The sequence below is a fragment of the Suillus subaureus genome, assembly GCF_016647635.1.
Source record: "Suillus subaureus strain MN1 chromosome Unknown BJ212scaffold_5, whole genome shotgun sequence".
Taxonomy (NCBI): domain Eukaryota; kingdom Fungi; phylum Basidiomycota; class Agaricomycetes; order Boletales; family Suillaceae; genus Suillus; species Suillus subaureus.
Window position 1 is genome coordinate 1,357,245 of NW_024538561.1, and position 18,228 is coordinate 1,375,472.

At 48.8% G+C, this 18,228-nt stretch overlaps 5 protein-coding genes across 5 annotated transcripts; 2 read left to right on the forward strand and 3 right to left on the reverse strand.

Annotated features, from left to right (window-relative positions):
- Positions 1-545: 545 nt before the first annotated feature.
- Positions 546-1,728, reverse strand: BJ212DRAFT_1445030 (Alpha/Beta hydrolase protein; the record flags this gene model as incomplete). Its single annotated transcript, XM_041338046.1, has 7 exons — positions 546-652; positions 707-836; positions 918-1,064; positions 1,118-1,301; positions 1,356-1,425; positions 1,472-1,540; positions 1,599-1,728. 7 exons carry the CDS (start codon positions 1,726-1,728, stop codon positions 546-548), a joined length of 837 nt encoding a protein of 278 aa, XP_041197232.1.
- Positions 1,729-3,147: 1,419 nt separating this feature from the next.
- Positions 3,148-5,110, forward strand: BJ212DRAFT_1330682 (uncharacterized protein). Its single transcript, XM_041334737.1, is given in 10 exon segments — positions 3,148-3,190; positions 3,281-3,290; positions 3,303-3,652; positions 3,864-4,064; positions 4,115-4,190; positions 4,237-4,306; positions 4,361-4,422; positions 4,443-4,552; positions 4,587-4,947; positions 5,002-5,110. 7 exon segments carry the CDS (start codon positions 3,398-3,400, stop codon positions 4,647-4,649), a joined length of 837 nt encoding a protein of 278 aa, XP_041197233.1. The 5' UTR covers positions 3,148-3,190; positions 3,281-3,290; positions 3,303-3,397; the 3' UTR covers positions 4,650-4,947; positions 5,002-5,110.
- Positions 5,111-5,372: 262 nt separating this feature from the next.
- Positions 5,373-7,244, forward strand: BJ212DRAFT_830260 (uncharacterized protein). The gene is made up of 5 exons (XM_041344161.1): positions 5,373-5,540; positions 5,593-5,774; positions 5,828-6,032; positions 6,088-7,040; positions 7,090-7,244. Exons 1-4 carry the CDS (start codon positions 5,471-5,473, stop codon positions 7,035-7,037), a joined length of 1,407 nt encoding a protein of 468 aa, XP_041197234.1. The 5' UTR covers positions 5,373-5,470; the 3' UTR covers positions 7,038-7,040; positions 7,090-7,244.
- A 157-nt stretch (positions 7,245-7,401) lies between these two features.
- Positions 7,402-8,981, reverse strand: BJ212DRAFT_1264123 (Cdc37 N terminal kinase binding-domain-containing protein; the record flags this gene model as incomplete). Its single annotated transcript, XM_041330402.1, has 4 exons — positions 7,402-7,885; positions 7,915-7,919; positions 7,940-8,383; positions 8,439-8,981. 4 exons carry the CDS (start codon positions 8,979-8,981, stop codon positions 7,402-7,404), a joined length of 1,476 nt encoding a protein of 491 aa, XP_041197235.1.
- A 6,822-nt stretch (positions 8,982-15,803) lies between these two features.
- On the reverse strand, positions 15,804-17,880 carry BJ212DRAFT_1574698 (NADP-dependent oxidoreductase domain-containing protein). Its single transcript, XM_041342115.1, has 6 exons — positions 17,275-17,880; positions 17,128-17,209; positions 16,844-17,068; positions 16,636-16,786; positions 16,204-16,577; positions 15,804-16,146 (listed from the first exon to the last, which is right to left on the reverse strand). Exons 1-6 carry the CDS (start codon positions 17,514-17,516, stop codon positions 16,054-16,056), a joined length of 1,167 nt encoding a protein of 388 aa, XP_041197236.1. The 5' UTR covers positions 17,517-17,880; the 3' UTR covers positions 15,804-16,053.
- Positions 17,881-18,228: the final 348 nt, after the last annotated feature.

Consider the following 18,228-nt stretch of genomic DNA (forward strand, 5'->3'; position numbering starts at 1 on the left):
ACAGTTGAATACAGCTGAATTCAGACCACTGCATACATACTTCGAGTTGTACGCTGGCAGCTCGCAGACGACCGTCTGCTGCCCACTTCTGAACAACAATCCTCAGCCGCGGCCGAGGTGGTAAATATGACCTCCAAATTTAGGTAAAATAACGACCACGATGTCATCGTCGGGAACCACCGTGACTGTGTTTCCGAGTCTGCGGTGCCTCCAATGCTTATCTCTTGCGACGAGTACACGCGTTCTCGCAACATGCTGTTGGTATTTGGGGAATGATGCCACATAGTAAAGATGGGCGCCATAGCACCCATGCCTGCACTTATTCATGCTTGAATCATAAAGACCAACTAGATATCCCGCCGTTCAGCTGTCTAATACGAGTCCATGCAACTTTTGAAAGTTCCAATTTGTGTCCATTGAGGATGAAACCCTATGCAGGACAACACTTTCTAATCTATGCCCCTGTTGTCTCTTCTGATCTCTAAAGTCGCGAATGGCCTGATGCGAGGCTCGCCCCAGTCAGTCCATGTCAATCATAAGGGATATCACATATAAATCCCTTGGTATGGACCCGAGTGGTCCGAGGCGTTGCCCACGAAGATGTTGGGCACACTCTTGATTGTGCACTGTAAATCCGTGGCATCGTCGTCGCCTATACAGGTGAGAGATGAGCGATCATATTCGAAAACACAAATGTTATATTCGCCTGGGCACTGGACTGCGTCTCCGTTAGATACGATATGGACCTCTCCATGGACATGCGAGAAGCCCAATTCGCGCCCTGGAACAATCGGAACAATGTCCTTCTTATTGTTAATTCGTTGGAAGTCTGGTACCTGCCCCGTGATTTCAGTAGTTAAACACAGGTCTAATGTGGGGAAGAGACAACGAAGTCCGAAGGGGAGAATCAAACTCACCTTGGAATCGAAGAGAGCGGCCCATGCCCGATTTCCTACGCGGGGCGTACCAAATGTCACACCTTTGATAGCGATGCTAGAAGGAAGGTTCAAGGCCATAAACACGCATTCAATCTCCGAAAGAGCGGCTCCCAGGGAGTGTCCGACCTGTCCTCGAAATCAAAGTCATTTGGAGTGGTTACAAAATGCTCGATACTGACCAACGTGACGCTCTTGGCGTTATACTGAGAGATCAGGCTCTTCACCTCCTTCAAGATGATGCTTGCAGTTAATGCGTGTTCGTCGGCAAATCCGCTGTGAACCTCGACGTCGCCATCAACACCGGGGAAAAGCGTGGGGTCCAAGCGTTTCGTCAATGCATTGGCATCAGTGAGATCAGCTAAGCTATGCAGGCCGATCAGCCTTCTCAAGTCGTATGCTGTGAACATGTACACCTACATTTTGGCCGGGTCTGTACCTTCATGAGCGACTACCACGGTATTTTCTGTCGGCCAGTAACCAACGTAGTCTGCGAAATCTCAGGAAAGGCGTGCAATATTTTGACTGGAACGCACAATATTGGATACTGCCGTCATTACCCCCTGTGAGAGAAACCTTGAACTCAGGCACCGCCTCGCAAGCTCCTGAGAGCTCAGTCAGTGAGTCAAGGCAAACCAAATAAATTAGGGTGGAATTACGTACCACCACACTTCCAGCCATTTATCAGCGTAGGCGAATAGTAAGCAGCACGAGCAAATTGAGCATACGGGACCATCTCATCTAGCTGGGTAGACGACATCTGAGTGACGACTGAGATATTCGCCCGACGCATTGCAGGAGGCGAGGGATGAGAGACCGCTGCAACTTGCAAGATGCATGCGAGCATGATGCTTGAAGCAGAAGAAAGGAAAAACATGATGTACTGCAAGGTGTAGTGGATACAAAGCTAGAATGCTGGGTTCCAGTGGAGGGACATGGTTACTAGTAACCTTGTTAAATATATTGTAAAAGAAGCATGATCTCATCTATGCTGAGTGTTTGAAATGGCAAGTGGGCTCGAGGGACGGACGCCATGCAGTATAATTATTCTGGCAAAACTGGTTATGCCTGGTCCATGGTGGAGCTCATGCGTAGTAATTTAGATCTGATGGCACCGTTTGAATTCAATAACATGAAAGCCGACGTCCCTGAAGTAAGATGGTACATGCTGGAGGACGCCCCCTCGCGCCACTGTACTGGTCCAGAGAGTATCTCTCCTGACGATGTTGCTCCTGAATTTGCGGCTTTCGAGGAGTTGAAGAGGACCGAAGAATATAAGAGCTTTGACTTGAAGTGCTCGAGGGAAATGCTTTTGTCAGTTATTTGGATCGGGTCGAACAAGGAATAATTCCACAGGTTGTTCCAAAGGTGGTTAACTACCATGGCGAGGATGACGGATGGGACAAGGTAACATTTATATTGATGAGTTGCCATTAGGAATGTCATACATATAGTTTACGTACCTAGAGTTTTGCCGTCCCGGTTTTGCCAGTTCCGCCGGTTATTGAGACCGCGTGCAAAGTTCAAACTTAGGCGTTCACCCCAAAAACGGAAGCTCGGACAAATTCCGGTAAATATTCCGTCATTTCAACGTTGTTCATCAATATCCCTCTCGCTGCCTACACAACCACAACACAGCACCTGCTCTGCCTTGCTATGCGTAGGTACTCAGTACCCAATTTCGCCATCACAAGACATGTCTCACAGTATAACAGCGGTACTGCATTATTGGGACAATTAGTGCAGTGTTCCGAATTTGTGATCCGAACTTGTGCTCGAACGTCTGCTGCTGTTAAGGTTGTGTCTATACAATGATGTGCGGCTTGGAATATATACGTTCTGTCTAAAGCCATTCCTTTGGTCTGATCACACCCTGACTCTCTCATATAACAGCGGCGCTTGTGCCCTTGCTCTGCATGCATGCCGGCGGGCCTTTACCAGACGAGTCAATCAATCAGGCTCTATTTCAAGCGAAACAAATATGCCCATCGTCAAACAGCCTCAAATGAACTTTACTTGGACCAGGAATTTGTAGGCTCACGGCCTGGCACTGACTGAATGCTCGCTAATATCTCCCTTGGGAAAATGAGGACTTCGATGGAAACGATGATGGGAATATGGTCATTTGTGTTGAGAGGAACTTTCCAGTTCAATTCCTCTCTATACTTTCCAGCATCCGATGTCGAGTCTCACATGTTTTCCTGCCGGTTTAAATAACCGGCAGAACTAGCAAAACCGGGGCGGCAAAACTCTAGGTATGTAGACTATGCGTATGACATTCCTAATGGCGACTCATCAATATTAATAATGTTACCTCGTCCCATCCGTCTACCTCGCCATCGTAATTAACCACCTCGACCTCATCTAGAATAGCCTGTGGAATTATTCCTTGTTCGACCCGATCCAGCTCGTTAAAATCACTGGCAAAAACATTTCCCTCGAGCACTTCAACTTCGTCTTCCATGAATGCTCTGATCTGGTTCGGTCCTCTTCAACTCATGAAGTCACAAATTCAGCAGCAATGGCGTCAGGCGAGATACTCCCTGGACCAGTACAGTGACGGAGGGGAGCCCTCTAGTGTACACTGTCTTACTTCAGGGACGTCGGCTTTCGTGTTATTGAATTCAAATGGTGTCATCAAACCTAAATTACATCAAGTCTCGGATGCCCTGGTGCTCTGCCAGATTCTACCACCGTCCCTTCGCATGAGCTCTGTCGTGGGCCAGGCGTAACCAGTGTTGCCAGAATAGTTGTAATGCATGACACAAGCGCGCGCACGGCGTCCATCCTTCGAGCCCAGTTGCCGTTCCAAAACACTCAGCATAGATAAGATAATGCTTCCTTTACAACATATTTAACAAGCTACCACTAACCACATCCCTCCACTGGGACCCAACATTCTAGCTTTGCATCCACTACACCTTGCAGTACATCATATTTTTCCTTTCTTCAGCTTCAAGCATCCTGCAGGTTGCGGCGGTCTCTCATCCCTCGCCTCCCGCAATGCGTCGGGCGAATATCTCAGTCGTCACTCAGATGTCGTCTACCCAGCTAGATGAGATAGTGCCATATGCTCAATTTGCTCGTGCTGCTTACTGTCCGCCCATCATGATAAATGGAAGTGTGGTGGTGCGCAATCCCCCCTAATTTATTTGGTTTGCCTTGACTCACTGACTGAGCTCTCAGGAGCTTGCGAGGCGGTGCCTGAGTTCAAGGTTTCTCTCACAGGGGGTAATGACGGCAGTATCCAATATTGTGCGTTCCAGTCAAAATATTGCACGCCTTTCCTGAGATTTCGCAGACTACGTTGGTTACTGGCCGACAGAAAATACCGTGGTAGTCGCTCATGAAGGTACAGACCCGGCCAAAATGTAGGTGTACATGTTCACAGCATACGACTTGAGAAGGCTGATCGGCCTGCATAGCTTAGCTGATCTCACTGATGCCAATGCATTGACGAAACGCTTGAACCCCACGCTTTTCTCTGGTGTCGATGGCAACGTCGAGGTTCACCCGACGAACACGCGTCAACTGCGAATACCATTTCGAAGGAGGTGAAGAGCCTGATCTCTCAGTATAACGCCAAGAGCGTCACACTGGTCAGTATCGAACATTTTGTAACCACTCCAACATGACTTTGGTGTTTTCGAGGACAGGTCGGACACTCCCTGGGAGCCGCTCTTTCGGAGATTGAATGCATGTTTATGGCCTTGAACCTTCCTGCTAGCATCGCTATCAAAGGTGACATTTGGTACGCCCCGCGTAGGAAATCGGGCATGGGCCGCTCTCTTCGATTCCAAGGTGAGTTTGATTCTCCCCTTCGGACTTCGTTGTCTCTTCCCCACGTTTGGCCTGTGTTTAACTACTGAAATCACGGGGCAGGTACCAGACTTCCAACGGATTAACCATGGGAAGGACATTGTTCCGATTGTTCCAGGGCGCGAATTGGGCTTCTCACATGTCCACGGAGAGGTCCACATCGTATCTAATGGAGACGCAGTCCAGTGCCCAGGCGAGTATAACATTTGTGTTTTCGAATATGATCACTCATCTCTCACCTGTATAGGTGACGACGATGCCACGGATTTTCAATGCACAATCAGGACTGTGCCCAACATCTTTGTGGGAGATGTCTTGGACCACTTGGGTCCATACCAAGGGGTTTATATGGGCACTTGCATATGATCGACATAGACTGGGGCAAGCCTCGCGTCAGGCCATTCGCGACTTCAGAGACAGAAGAGACAACAGGGGTCCCATAGATCAGAAAGTATTGTCCTACATAGGGTATCACCCTCAATTGATACAAATAAAAGTGGCATGGACTCGTGTTAGATAGCTGAACGGGGTGGGTGCTATGGCGCCCACCTCGGTCCTCTACTAGTGTGTGACTATGTGTGATAGAAGGATGACTCCGGGCGCAGTACCAAGTCCAACCCAATTGGTAATGCGGAGACTAATCACATGATCACATAAGTTTTAACATTAGCCTGCACCGTGCAGTCGATCCCTAAACTATTCCCGCCGAACTACGAATGGCAGACTGTTCTTGTCGCATCCTCGCTCTATCTTCTTCAAAGGATGACACCTTGCAGTTTCTGCAAAGCACGTTTGTCGCTGCAGTGCAATCATTCCTTGCATTGACGAGTCGACACAGGACTGGTACAGAGTGACCCCTCGATACCAACCGACAATTCGTCCATCATTCCTTGGACTATCGCGAACAAGTACTACACTGCCGATGTGCATTTCGAATTACATCATCTCCCGGATTGGATACCAAACAATCATGAGTTAGAAAGCGTGCCTGCCGTGGTGTATACATGGACTGTCGGAGAGGTAAGTGCTCAAAGGCTTGTTATAGTTTTTGTATGCATCTGACTTTTGAGCAGCCATACCGGGAGAATGTCCGGATGATATCGCAACGCTTATCACATCATGATTTCGAAGTATCTCTGGCCATTCGACTTCCATCCACTACGGCCAGTGGTGAAGATACTGAAGATGACGAAATAGACTCATTTCTTGGATCCCTGGGGTTTGAATTCATCGATGTGCAAGATTTAGCAAAAACTTCAGTCCATCATGATCATGATGGTAAGCATATACAGTTTTGAAACATGGAGAAACCCGTCTTGAGTTTCTACTCTAGGAGTTTCCCGAGTCATAGATGCCTTGAGCACGATCATGTGGCCGTCCATGGTGCAAACCTCCTCCAAAGGAAGGGGCCTTGGTCTCTTGGTGACGAACCGTGATACGGGAGAAGACCTCAGCAGCCTCATCGCTATGCGCTCCCCAGGAGGGCGTGATCGTATGCAACGAGAACTGGAAGAGTTGGAGCGGTGGTTTGACGAAGATAATTTCGATGGCCATCGTGATGCAAGTGAAAAAACCATAAGCAATGATCCGTGGAGTGCCACAGCCACATCCGGCAGCTTGTCGCCTACAGAGGATTCCTCTACCCAGGGCCCCCACAATAACACATTTGACGACAATTTCACCGCTTTCGTGTCTGCTTCGGTGTCAGCGGCAGATGTTGAAACTCAGTCTGCACAAACATCATCTGAGAGACGAATTTCACCTCTCCCTTCGCTGAGCTTCGATTCAACGTTCACTTTTGACTCTAGTTCTGATACCTCTGGACGATCGACGCCAGCCAACGATGAACACAACTTTTCTCGCTTGTCTGCGAGTGCCTCAGATCTTGGTATATCTTATAGATCTTTAGGGTCAGTTTCCGATTTTGGAGACCCAGAAGCAGAGGAATCCCACGAACGCGAAGATTCCAGCGACGAAATGCCTTCAAATGCTGAGATCGCTGCTACCTCAAAGCGTATCTTCGGTGCAACACCTCTTACTTTCTCATCCACTGATGGAAATGGCACCTGTTCGCTGCAAGAGAATCTTTCTGTACCGTCTGAAGTCGAAGCAGTCGACCCATCAGAAGCGGACCTCGAGCGTTTCGATCTGCAAAGGATGCTGAGCGCGCTTCAGGGTCTTAAGGAGGAAATTGCAGGGATGTCCGATTCGCAGGAACGTAAAAGGGCAGCTGCTAGAGTGGCCTTAGGTTTGGTTTATGGGCTTGATGGAAATTCCGATTAAAAGGTGCGCGCCAACAGCACACAATGACTGTCGCTAATTCGAGAGATAATAGCAAAGAACTGGATGCACATCTGGGAGGTTTTGTTGTCTACAATTGTCTTGTGCGACTTGTCGTATAGACGCGTCCCGTGTAAACCAGTGGCCATTTTGACATTCCAACTTCCAAGCTTCCTGCTGTGCTACCATGTGCACTGCTTATCCTCTTACGAAGGAATTGTGGCGAAATAACAAGCAAGTCAGTGACAAGACATTTATAGACTAAAGGCGTACAACATACATCAGACTCTTCGTTCGACAGCAGTTATACAAATAGCAATATGTACGCGTTTTAACCTGATCAACCGGAAACATATACTCCTTGGATTTATTCGGCGTTGTCTTCGTCTTCTTCCTCATCCACATTCCCAGTCTCGTCCCGGACACCTCCCGACACGAAGCTCATGATACTAGCCATCTCAAGCTTTCCCACTACATCTTCCGCAACGCTAACGTCCATATTGCCCAGCACTTTGTTGACCTCATCCAGAGTCCCAAGCTTGAGCGCAGCCCTCAGGTCCTCGGGGAAGCTCTCGAAGACATCCCATCGCATCTGCAATGCTTCGCGAACTTGTTCAACATCCAGGTCCTCCGTCCCTGGACCCTCGAGGCGCAAGTCCTCAGGCGGAGGACCATCAGGCACGTTGAACGAGATGGTTGCAGATGGGTTCTCGGGCACAAGTTGTATCTGCTCCCTCTGCACGTCAGAAGTCTCCGTTTCTGCTACTTTTGCACGCGTCTTAAGGTGAGAATATGTGCCTTCGACATCCTTGACGAAGACGGAGACAGCGCGCTGATCGCCTGTGATCATCCTACGAAAGTATCAAATTAGCATCTATACATCAGCTTATGCAGGAATCAGGCACTTGCTTCTGGAAAAATAGTCGGACGCCATCTTTGCCTAGCTTCTCGCAGTACTGCAGGAGTAAGCTTTGGTGCACACACTTCTCTGCATATTCGAACTGGCCCTTCGACTCTGCACGGAAAGCCGCCACAAGTAACGCGTCCGATGCACCGGGAACAACGACATCGCGATTTGCTTGGATAAAGTTGAAAGATTGTGTGTAGTCCCACAACGATAAGCGAGAGAATCGTTCGAGAGAGGGTGTGAGTTCTGGTAGCTCCTCAACTTCGTCTTCCTCAACGGAGTCTGGAGAATTTTTCGGAGCGACCGATTGCGATGGCGCTTTAGAACTCGAGGCAGCAGGGTTCAACACCTCGAACTCAGTGGTTTTGGTCGTTGTGGTCTTTGTCGGCGCGTCGATTTTAGCATTCTTGACGGGTGGAGGCGGTGGTTTCGCGGGAGTGTACTATCGGGAGCATTGTGAACACCATCAGTGAAGACTAATAGAATGCCGATCTTACCTTGCTCTCGAATCCCTCGTGAATATCTTCGCTTGTGATGTGCTTCTTTTGTTCATTCTCCTCGTCAACGAGATCCTTCTCCAGCTTCTTTGTGTGATCTGCGAGTTGCTTGATGTGCTTATCGAGACCACTGAGTACAGCAGCCTCCCGCTCATCTGCAGGAAGGCTCTTGGCGCCATCCCAAACCTGCAGGAGCAAAGATAACAGCATTGCGTCGTAGGTCGGCTGATCTTTGGCGTTCGTCGGCGGTGCCTCTGGAGAAGGCTGTGTTTGCAATTTCTCCACCAATTGTTGGAAGTACTTCAACCCGCCGTCTGCGCTACCGAGTGTAGCGCGGACGTTGTGAAGACGGGGAGAAAGGACGCCATTGCATGCGATCTCAGCGCCGAGAGCTGAGATCTTGAGTTTGCGGGTCTCGCGCTTCTCATGAATATCGCGTTGCTTCCATCTGATCAGAGAACGCTTGTCAACGTTCGGGTGGCCTTCGATGTCAGAATCATCAGAGAGCTCGAGCTGATCCCACTTGGAGTAGTTAAGCGGCATTGCGTCTTTGCCTAGTAGAATAGATGCTGGGCAAAGGGAAGATGAGGAGTCAGGATTCGGTGATACAGGAAGATTGGGAGTCCACGAATGTTCTCGAAGAACAACAGCGTCTCAGATCAATACAGCTTGTATCATCGGCGCTTGCCAGCAGTTGCTAATATTACTGAGGTATCAACGGGGTATGTATAAGGGTATGTATAGTACAGTGTCAATTTCAAGATATCTAATATTGAGACCGCTGACGCCAAAGCGCGGGTATACTCTGTTATCTAAACAACATAAATAAGCACACATTCCGGCGGTTCGTGTCCACCCCATCATGTAGTATCACATACTGTACGAAGTACCAATGAAAACCGTTCAGATCCCTGATCTGAATACAACTATAGTATTTCTATCATCCTGATGTCCATTAGGTCTCGAACAGAAGTCACGTCTTCGACGACCTGTGCAATGATATCACGATCCGACGCGATCCTCTTGTATTCTCCGCCGCGCTGTCGCGCTAGCAAAAATGCCCCGAAAGGCTGCCCAAGGCGAACAAGTAACCGCAATGCTCGTGATTCTGGATCAACCACCTCCCGTTTTACAAGAGAGCAGCTAGGTGAGTCATCTGACGGAGGAGGCGGCGTCCAACAATCCCCCTCGTTCTCCGTATCGTCCACAACGTCTGGCAAACCTGCAAAGTCAGGTAGTTCAAGGAGAGACCGATCCCAGGGATGGACAAGTACGAAGGTTTGCTGAATGGGTCTTGCCCGCGAGAACTGAACAATCAGCTCTTTGGTTGTGATCAGCAGATCATGAAGCCCGTCTGCCTTGACTTCATATCGAGTCTCCTGGGATGGACCGTAGCTTAAATTGACTTCTGTGACATGGAATGCAATGCAAGGCAGATGCAGTCTGCAGTTTGCGAAACGAGCAGCGCTCGTGTTATCAAGCTGGTTGTAAAGTTTCGAAGCCAAATCCACAGCCACGGGATTTTTTTGCAGCGAAGAAATAATCGTCTGAATCTGATCTTCGGATAAAGATGGAAGGGTATGTGGAGAAGTAGTGTAAGAGGTAATATAGGCTGGAAGACAGCTATTGAACTCGGAAGGTTGTCCGATCCAGTCGAGAACAGTGATATCGCCCGACCGAGCCACGATCTCCTGCAGGAGCCGTCCAAGCGCGTTCTGCTTCTTCTCGCCGTAGATTACAGGTAAATGGACACCAAAGATACCAAACAATGAGTACGCGATGTCTTCCTGCAATGTAGTGACGCGTGATGACGCCCATTGCAGTCTCCGTCGTGCATCGCTCATCCCTGGACGGAAGGAGATCAGGGCCTGTGAATCTATACCCGTCGCATCCTTCAACTCCTTCATGATTGCTGGGGACTCTTTGTGGTTGGAAGAGTGATCGTCGAGATATAATGACCAATCGTTCTGATAAAAGATAACAACTTTCGGAGCGACGAATTCTTGAAAGGTCCATCCTCGCTTGTTCCAAACACTCTTCGCCAGTGCACCGGGCTGGGATAAAGGAAGGACATCGCATAGGTAGACGATGGTAAGCGCTGAGTGGCGGTACCAGACGAACATGGAGTTGATCGATTCTTGAAGCTCGGTGTTGCTCTTCTTGTCGATGCAGCATGTGTCCATCCATGCCCAGCAATACCCAGCATTACGAGCGATTTTGCAGAATGACTGCAGTTTCACGATGCCACCAAGTCCATTCAACTCGTACAAGACTTTATCCTGGATGTCGTGCAGCAGCACCTCTGTCTCTTCCCACCTGTGTGATAGCAGGACGCAGCAGAAGTACTTCGCCACTACATCTTTGATGCGCTCTGTTCGGAGGTTTGAATCCTTCGTTGGAAATGAGATAAGCTCATTGTACTCTGGACTCATTTTGAAGGTATTTATTTGTGCCGTTCTATCGCACAAAAGACCCGTATAGGTGTTGAGCAGACGAAGGGGGGCATATTCGAGCTCAATCCAAACAGCTCTTTGAATAGCATCCTCTACTTCAGATGGACAGACATACTGCTGACGCAGATCTGCAGAGCGAGATAGGCATTTCGAGACAATGCAGGAGTGTTCCAAGGCTTACCTCGTATCTGAGCTTCGGGAGCGTCGTCCAACTTGGACAACATGATTGTGAAAGCCTTCGTGGCTTCGCCATAACGTTGCGCGCCAAGCAGCGCTGCATGTGTCAATTGGTATCCAACGTGAGACGAAGGATTGAGTTCGGTGACCTATGCATCGCCGAAGTCAACATGGGCTACGAAAAGGTAGATACCATCACACCTTTTGTGCGTCGAGGAGCGCATCCTCCCATAGCATTTTAGCTAACTTTGCCTTGCTGCGATTTGCAAAGATGACATCGGATGTACAATCCAGGTTGATTGCCGCAGAGTATAGGTCAATAGCCTTGTCATACTCGCTCGCAACGAGGGCAGCATCTCCATTAACAACGCAGAGTGCGCTGCATTCTTGCTTAAAATCTAACAGAAATGCAGGTGAGGATCATAGCTTGCATGACATTGCGGAGTCTAGACTTGCCATTGGACCAATCGAGGTAGTCGGCCCTGGTATTTTCATCACTCGAAATCATCATGTACCGGTATGATTTCACGGCATCTTGAAGTCTACCTGCCCGCAGGAGTGCATCACACCGTTTCTGGTGTGCAGTCAGCCACAAAGATTTGAGATCCCAGCCAAAGAGCTGGACAAGACACTCAGTTTTGGAAAGTATTATGTACACATTATCTTAACGCACCACGACCAAGTCCTCATATATTTCATGAATGACTAATTTTGATGATGAACTGCTGGAGTTGACAGCAGCAGTGAAATGGTCAGCGGCTTTAGCATAACGTGTGCCATCCATGGCTTTGATTTCGAGTTGAACGCGTAGATATGCCTAATGTGCAAGGTTTCAAAGGTTAGTGTTGATGACCAAGTGTGGTCGCATGATACTTACTTCTACAATATGACAGGCACGAGTATCGGCATTCGGACAACCAGCAGCGAGTTCTTTCAGGAGCAGGTTTGCCTCATCGTGTTGATCTGCATTAAACAGCGCGATGGCCTGAAATATGCAATGAGACAGAGAGTATGCGAGGCAACTGTAGCATACCTTGATCAAGAGCAGAAAATGAATGGTTTGTGAATCTTGGTCCGTGTACATGGATGCAACATCAAATGCTGCCCTCGCATCCCGGATGTGGCCTTTTCCGCAGAGAGCAACTACCATTAGAGATATAGCCTATCAATGAGGGCTGAATGCTGACGGACTATGTCACCTTCGGGTTAGTATTTCGTAAGGGGGCCATGATCAGTGGGTATACCTCACCTTAATCGCATCCTGAAGGGCGTGGTCCCAGTCGTGTTTTCGCGCCATAATAAATGAGCGATGAGCGTAGGAAGTATGGTTGTTCACATCAGTGTTGATATCTTGCGTGAGTAGTTGTTCGGCGGTAGACAAGTCTCCATGTACGCACGCAATGCAGGCTGTCATGATGCCTAGGATCTGCACGAAACATGCTCGAATAGCTTAAATGAGTTAAGGACGGAAACGTGCCTTTGAATTGATGTCGTTGGGTATTGCCCACTCTGAGATCATCTTATCGTCACCTCCGCTGAGGATGCGCTTGCCATCCACGGAGAAGGTGACACATTCTCGCGGGAATGAGTGCTTGAAGACGGCAACGGTTCGTTGATCTGAGAGCCGCCAGAGACGGACATGTTGATCATCAGATGCGGAGGCGATGAGTGTGCTAGCAGGACTGACGGCAATGGCATGGATATGGCTAGTGTGGCCCGTCCAGGGATCACCGACCTGCTGCCAGGTCAATGTATCCCATTCGCGTATGGTAGGATTGGGGTCATTGCCGCTTGTAAGAAGGCGTGTGCCATCAGGCGTCCACGCGAGTGAGCAGTTGTGAGATGAGTGACCCTTGAAGGATGCGACGCATTTCCTCGTGCCTGTGTTATAAACTTGGATGTTGCTGTTTGTTGCGATTACAAGAAGTTCTCCAGACGGCGAGTAGCGTAGGCAGCGGAAGTCTCTACCACACTTGATTGGATCTCCTTGTTGCTGCCAGGTTTTGGTATTCCACAGTTTCATTGTGTTGTCAGATGAACCAGTGGCCAGCACTGTCCCATCAGGAGAAAAATCCAGCGAGTAGATCACAATGGAGTGGGCTTTGATGGGTTGAGTGAGAGGTTCGCCAGTTTCTCCGTGCCAGATGATGACCTCTCCGCCAGCATCACCGCTTGCTATCAATTGCCCATCTCGTGATACCGCCAATCCCCACACGCTGCTGCGATGCCCCTCCATCATCGTCAACACAACACCTGTCTCCAAGTCCCACAGCCGAAGTGTCCTGTCGTGCGAGCCTGTAACTATTCGTCGTTTATCGAGGAAAACTGCAACTACTGATACGCTGTCTTCATGACCTTTAAATTCTCGCAGGGGTGTAGTGATTGGAACGAGCTTCGACATTTTACTGGAGGTTGATGGCGTTAGGCGCAGTTGAGGTGGACTTTAGAGGAGTTTAGAGGGCGGGTAGGTGACTTTCTCTCAGTTCCAGAGGTACGTGTATTTTCGGTTTAAAATATGCTTCACTGCATTCACCTGTCTCATTTCAATAGACGCCCAGGACACTTAAGGCTGTTCGCCTCCACGCCTTCATCACCACAAGGAACCTTATTGTCATACCAGCCGTTCTCGGCAATATATCCTCCCAGCGCTCGAATCTGACTCTCTATCCTGCATGATCGCATGAATAGCGTGTCGAGCAGTTACTCCAGCACATCACCATCCCACTCCTTCGAACGCATGCATATAGCTTACTACAGTACCATCCCTTCATCCCGCCTCCTCCTGGCAAGACCTGCTTAGACTGGTGACCAGCCCAACTGATTTCAGCTCTCACCCCTCTCAAATCCATCATCATTGGAATTCCGCACCATACCAGTACCAGTGCAACATGGTCACCGACTTCGGCGAGCTCTCACCGTAGATCTAAGATGCTACGCGAGCCCTATATTTAAAGGACTGCCATCGTGGGTGTTTGGGAATCTCATCTACCATGAACCTATACCTGGACCGCCGAGACACCAAGTGAAGCTCACCAGTTCTCTTACCAAAGCTCTCATCCCGATGATCATGTGCCAGGCGCTGTGTGATCGATCTTTTATTGACTCGTTGGACGCCATGTGCTGTTTCCTTTGTGAATGACAATTGGTGCATACTAATGGGGACGACACGATGGATGGTCTGCCTGTAGAATGGCAGAGCCCGCGCCTAAGCATATTACAGCCTGCATACACATTCTGTCTACGGCTCTGTTCTAGCAATATTATGATGAGCCTACTTGTAGCCCCCGAGTCCTCGAGCCGTTTGACTGTGCTTGTCAATGAAAACTGTGACTTGGAGTTGCTTAATGCAATGAATAATGTAGTTCTGATGGACAGGATATACAGTCAGTCCTTGGGAAAGTTTATGGGATGCACGAATTAGCCCTATGTCTCCCGGTGGTCATTCGAGCCTTCCTCAGACTCACACTCGTAGTGTCTACATAATTAGAAGGTCATCTTTGTAAAAAAAAAAAAGTGAGCTTCGAAGTGAGCCAAGAGCACCACTTGGGCGGAAAGTAAGTAAAGGCGACATTCATTCCGCCGTAATATATTTCTCCAGCAGCAATCGTGCGAGGACGGTCAGCTGTCAATTTTCCCAGTTTCTCCATAATATCCACGGCGGCCTGCAACAGCCTAGATATTACAAATCAGTATGTACTAGGGACCGACCTTGTAGTGGCCGATAATGACGATCTTCTCAAGTCTTGACCGAATGGTGATCAGAGGACCATCCTCGTCAATCTATCCTGATATAGTGAGGGATGGGCTTAAAACACGACCAGCATTTACAAGTCAATAAGTTGAATGTAAAATTTTACTGCCAATGCAGCAGGAAGTGCCCCCCAAGTCTCCAAGTGGAAGGGGAAGGTGGGAGAAGAAGGTCGCTCTCTGATTTAGGAAGGTCAGCCCGAGCAATTACTCCTACCACACCAAGACAAGCCACAGCACTGAGGACGAGCTGCGCGTTGTCAGAGATGTATAGGTTAGGCAGTTGTAGCATGGTCGATGGGGTGCAAAGAAAAGAACTCGTTGTAAGCCATGACTCATTCAATCAGGATCCAATATTTCAAGTGATGAATGGCTTTTTTTAAAAGTGCCCCATGCCAATGGAATGGTGACCCATACCTGAGGTGCAAACATATGGCCCTGAAGATGGTTGCGACTTGCCGGGATGGAGATATGCATATTCTAGCATGTAATGATCCGCCGCGGCGTACTCTGATACTACCTGCCATATAGTAATCAGCACCTTCGATGATCATGATGATGTTCCATTGCACAAAAGTTACACCGAGCAATACAATGGCACCGACGGATAAAGTAAACACCTATAGATACATAGGGTGAGTGATACCTGGGTGCTCACTGCTCAGTCTCGGATAGAAGACCCGGTGAGTCTGACCGACTCTATGTCATTCTGATTTGTCCACCAGTTTGCTGATGTACTAGTAGGGAATGGCGACAATGAGCGTGCATGTACCAGACATCCAGACTCCATGTCACTGGTGCTGAGGGCCCAACAACTTTCCATGCGAGTAGTAATTATAAATTTGTAGAGGTTCTTTGAAGTTCATTCTTCGAACTCGAATGAATAAATTGAATGGTAGGACACTAGGAGTACGACAACCGTGCGAAAAGAAAAGGAAGTGTATGCATTGCACGAATTTCACGCAGCACAGCATAGTACAACTTCGGAGGCTGGTCTTAGCCAAGTGGTTGCCAACAACAGAATCAAAATCTCTTTCTCTTGGACTGTGCAAGTTTGAAAATTTTCGGGCCACGAGAGCGGTCGTCCGAGTCATGGCTTCCCAGTTCGAAACCTGCTCAAGCGCAGGGTGTTGTCGGCTTCAGAATAAAGTACGCACGCATTGTCTCTTTTCATATCATCTTACAATACTGGGGCGCGCTACGCCTTAATACATGTGTAAATTACGAGCAGTGCCATACTAATCAACGTCTGGAACTATGGGCTGCCCCTGCGGCTGCTTTTCCAGATATGCAGTGTGGTGCAATAGATGATTGTATTGCTTGCCATCACCCTGAATAAGATCGGGTCTCAGTAAACTGACACAACAGAGCGCTGATCAGTGACTTACGATGAGTGTATAGGGGAAGCCGGGATCAAAAGGAACGATGCTCTCCAAATACTTCATGTGCTCGGGCGTTAGCGAAATCGCCAGAGACTCCAAGTTGGCCTCCAACTGCTCCACTTTTCGCCCGCCAATAAGCGGGAACACATAGGGTGTCTTCTGCATAAGATATGCAATAGCCACAGCTGTGATGTGCTTCGCACCGACTTCTTTCGCGACCTTCTCAAGCGCTGCGCTCATCGCCCTCTCCGTTTCGTTACGTTCCCAATTGGGATCCATGAGCATGCGGCCTTTCTCTCCTGTCTGCCGGCGGCGCTCCTCTTCTTCGTCGGTTCGAAGTTTTCCACCGGCAAGGACGTTCCAAGGGGCAAGCGCAAGACCTATGCATGAATGAACGTGAGTTGAGCCACCAGATAGCGAGGAACAGTGCTAATTTACCTTCGGAGCGGGCCATTGGTATGATATCCCGTTCAAAGTCCCGAAACATAACGTTCCAAGCACCTTGGTAGATCACAAACGGTGTTTTTCCATGATCCCGAGCATACTGGTTCGCTTTGGACACGACCCAAGCAGGAGAGTCCGAGATGCCCTGTCAGCGATACATGTTAACGAACGTTAGTGTCAGCATAGAAAGGGGGACACTCACGAGATACAACACTTTCCCTTGTTGTATCAGCACATGCAGACCGTTCATGACCTCTTCGACGGAGGTGTCCCAGTCCCACCAGTGCACGTACAAAATGTCGATGTATGAAGTCCTCAGCTTCTTCAAGCTGGCCTCAACGCTGATGTGCATTGACTTGATGTTGTTACCGGTGTATGATACCTTCTGGCGAATGGCGTCGTTGCCGCGCTGGTAATTGGTCGTGTACTTGAATATACATGTATCAGCATTGAACTATATTCCGAGTCACCGAATCCCAAAGTCACCTTTGTAGCGATCACGAGCTGGTCACGGATTCCCCGTTCCTCTGCCCACTCTCCGATGATCTCTTCAGAGCTTTGATCTTGGCTGAGGGGTTGCGGGGTATGTCAGCAACGACAACGAATTCAAGATGACTGCGGCATGATACGCACTAGTTATTAGCAGTGTCGATGAAATTTCCTCCAGCATTGTAGAAGGTGTCGAGGAGCTTGAATGAGGATGTCTTGTCCATACTACCCATGCCAAACTTCTCCCACTTGTCACCGATGCTCATGGCACCGAGCTGCAAGGGCGAGACATGGACGCCGGCATGAGGGGATAATACGCGATAACGCGCTAGCCTAGATGATGGCTTTGGAGTGGGTGCCCAAAACGCGGTGCTTTCGCTAGACATGATTGTAGAGTTGAGTGTTGATGTTGTTAAAGTGCAGTTTGTCTGGAGGCTGGCAGCATTTTATACATGTTTTCCAGCCTGGCACCTCGTCAGCACCATCGGGTGTTCACTCTGATGCCAGATAAACGCGTCAGTTTTCCGAGTCCGAGTAGGTTGTGCCGCACAAAGAAGCCAGCCTACGTGTGTCAGTTGGAAATTCAGGGTGCTGATATTATAAAGACACATACCGGTTATCACACCGCTAACGTCTAACCCTTGCTAATCCCACTCCGGGGCTTGTATCGAGTCATGCTATGTTACTCACGCAACTGCTAGTTTGTCACGAAATTCGTGTAAGACAGGCGTTGCGGTACTTAAAATGTACAAAGAGGTTCCAATAAAGGTGCCGTGTTTCTGATAGGCCATATTAATGAATGGATACCGTACGTGGTATCATGATAAGATACATCAACCGAAGAACACAACGCGAACGAATGATATTTGAAAGGGGTATCCGTCTCATTAGCACATCTATCCATTGCAGTTAAAAGACCGGGACATCCCTCAGGAAAAGTTGACCTTCTTCTTTCTTCACGCACCCAGTCACTGTGTTCGCAGCGTTAATCACTGCAGCCTTGGGTAACCGCGGCGATAAAGCCAGTTCGAACGGTTGCGTTATCTGAAGCCACGAGATTAGATTAATTAAACGGTGTTGAGCAGCCAAACACTTACC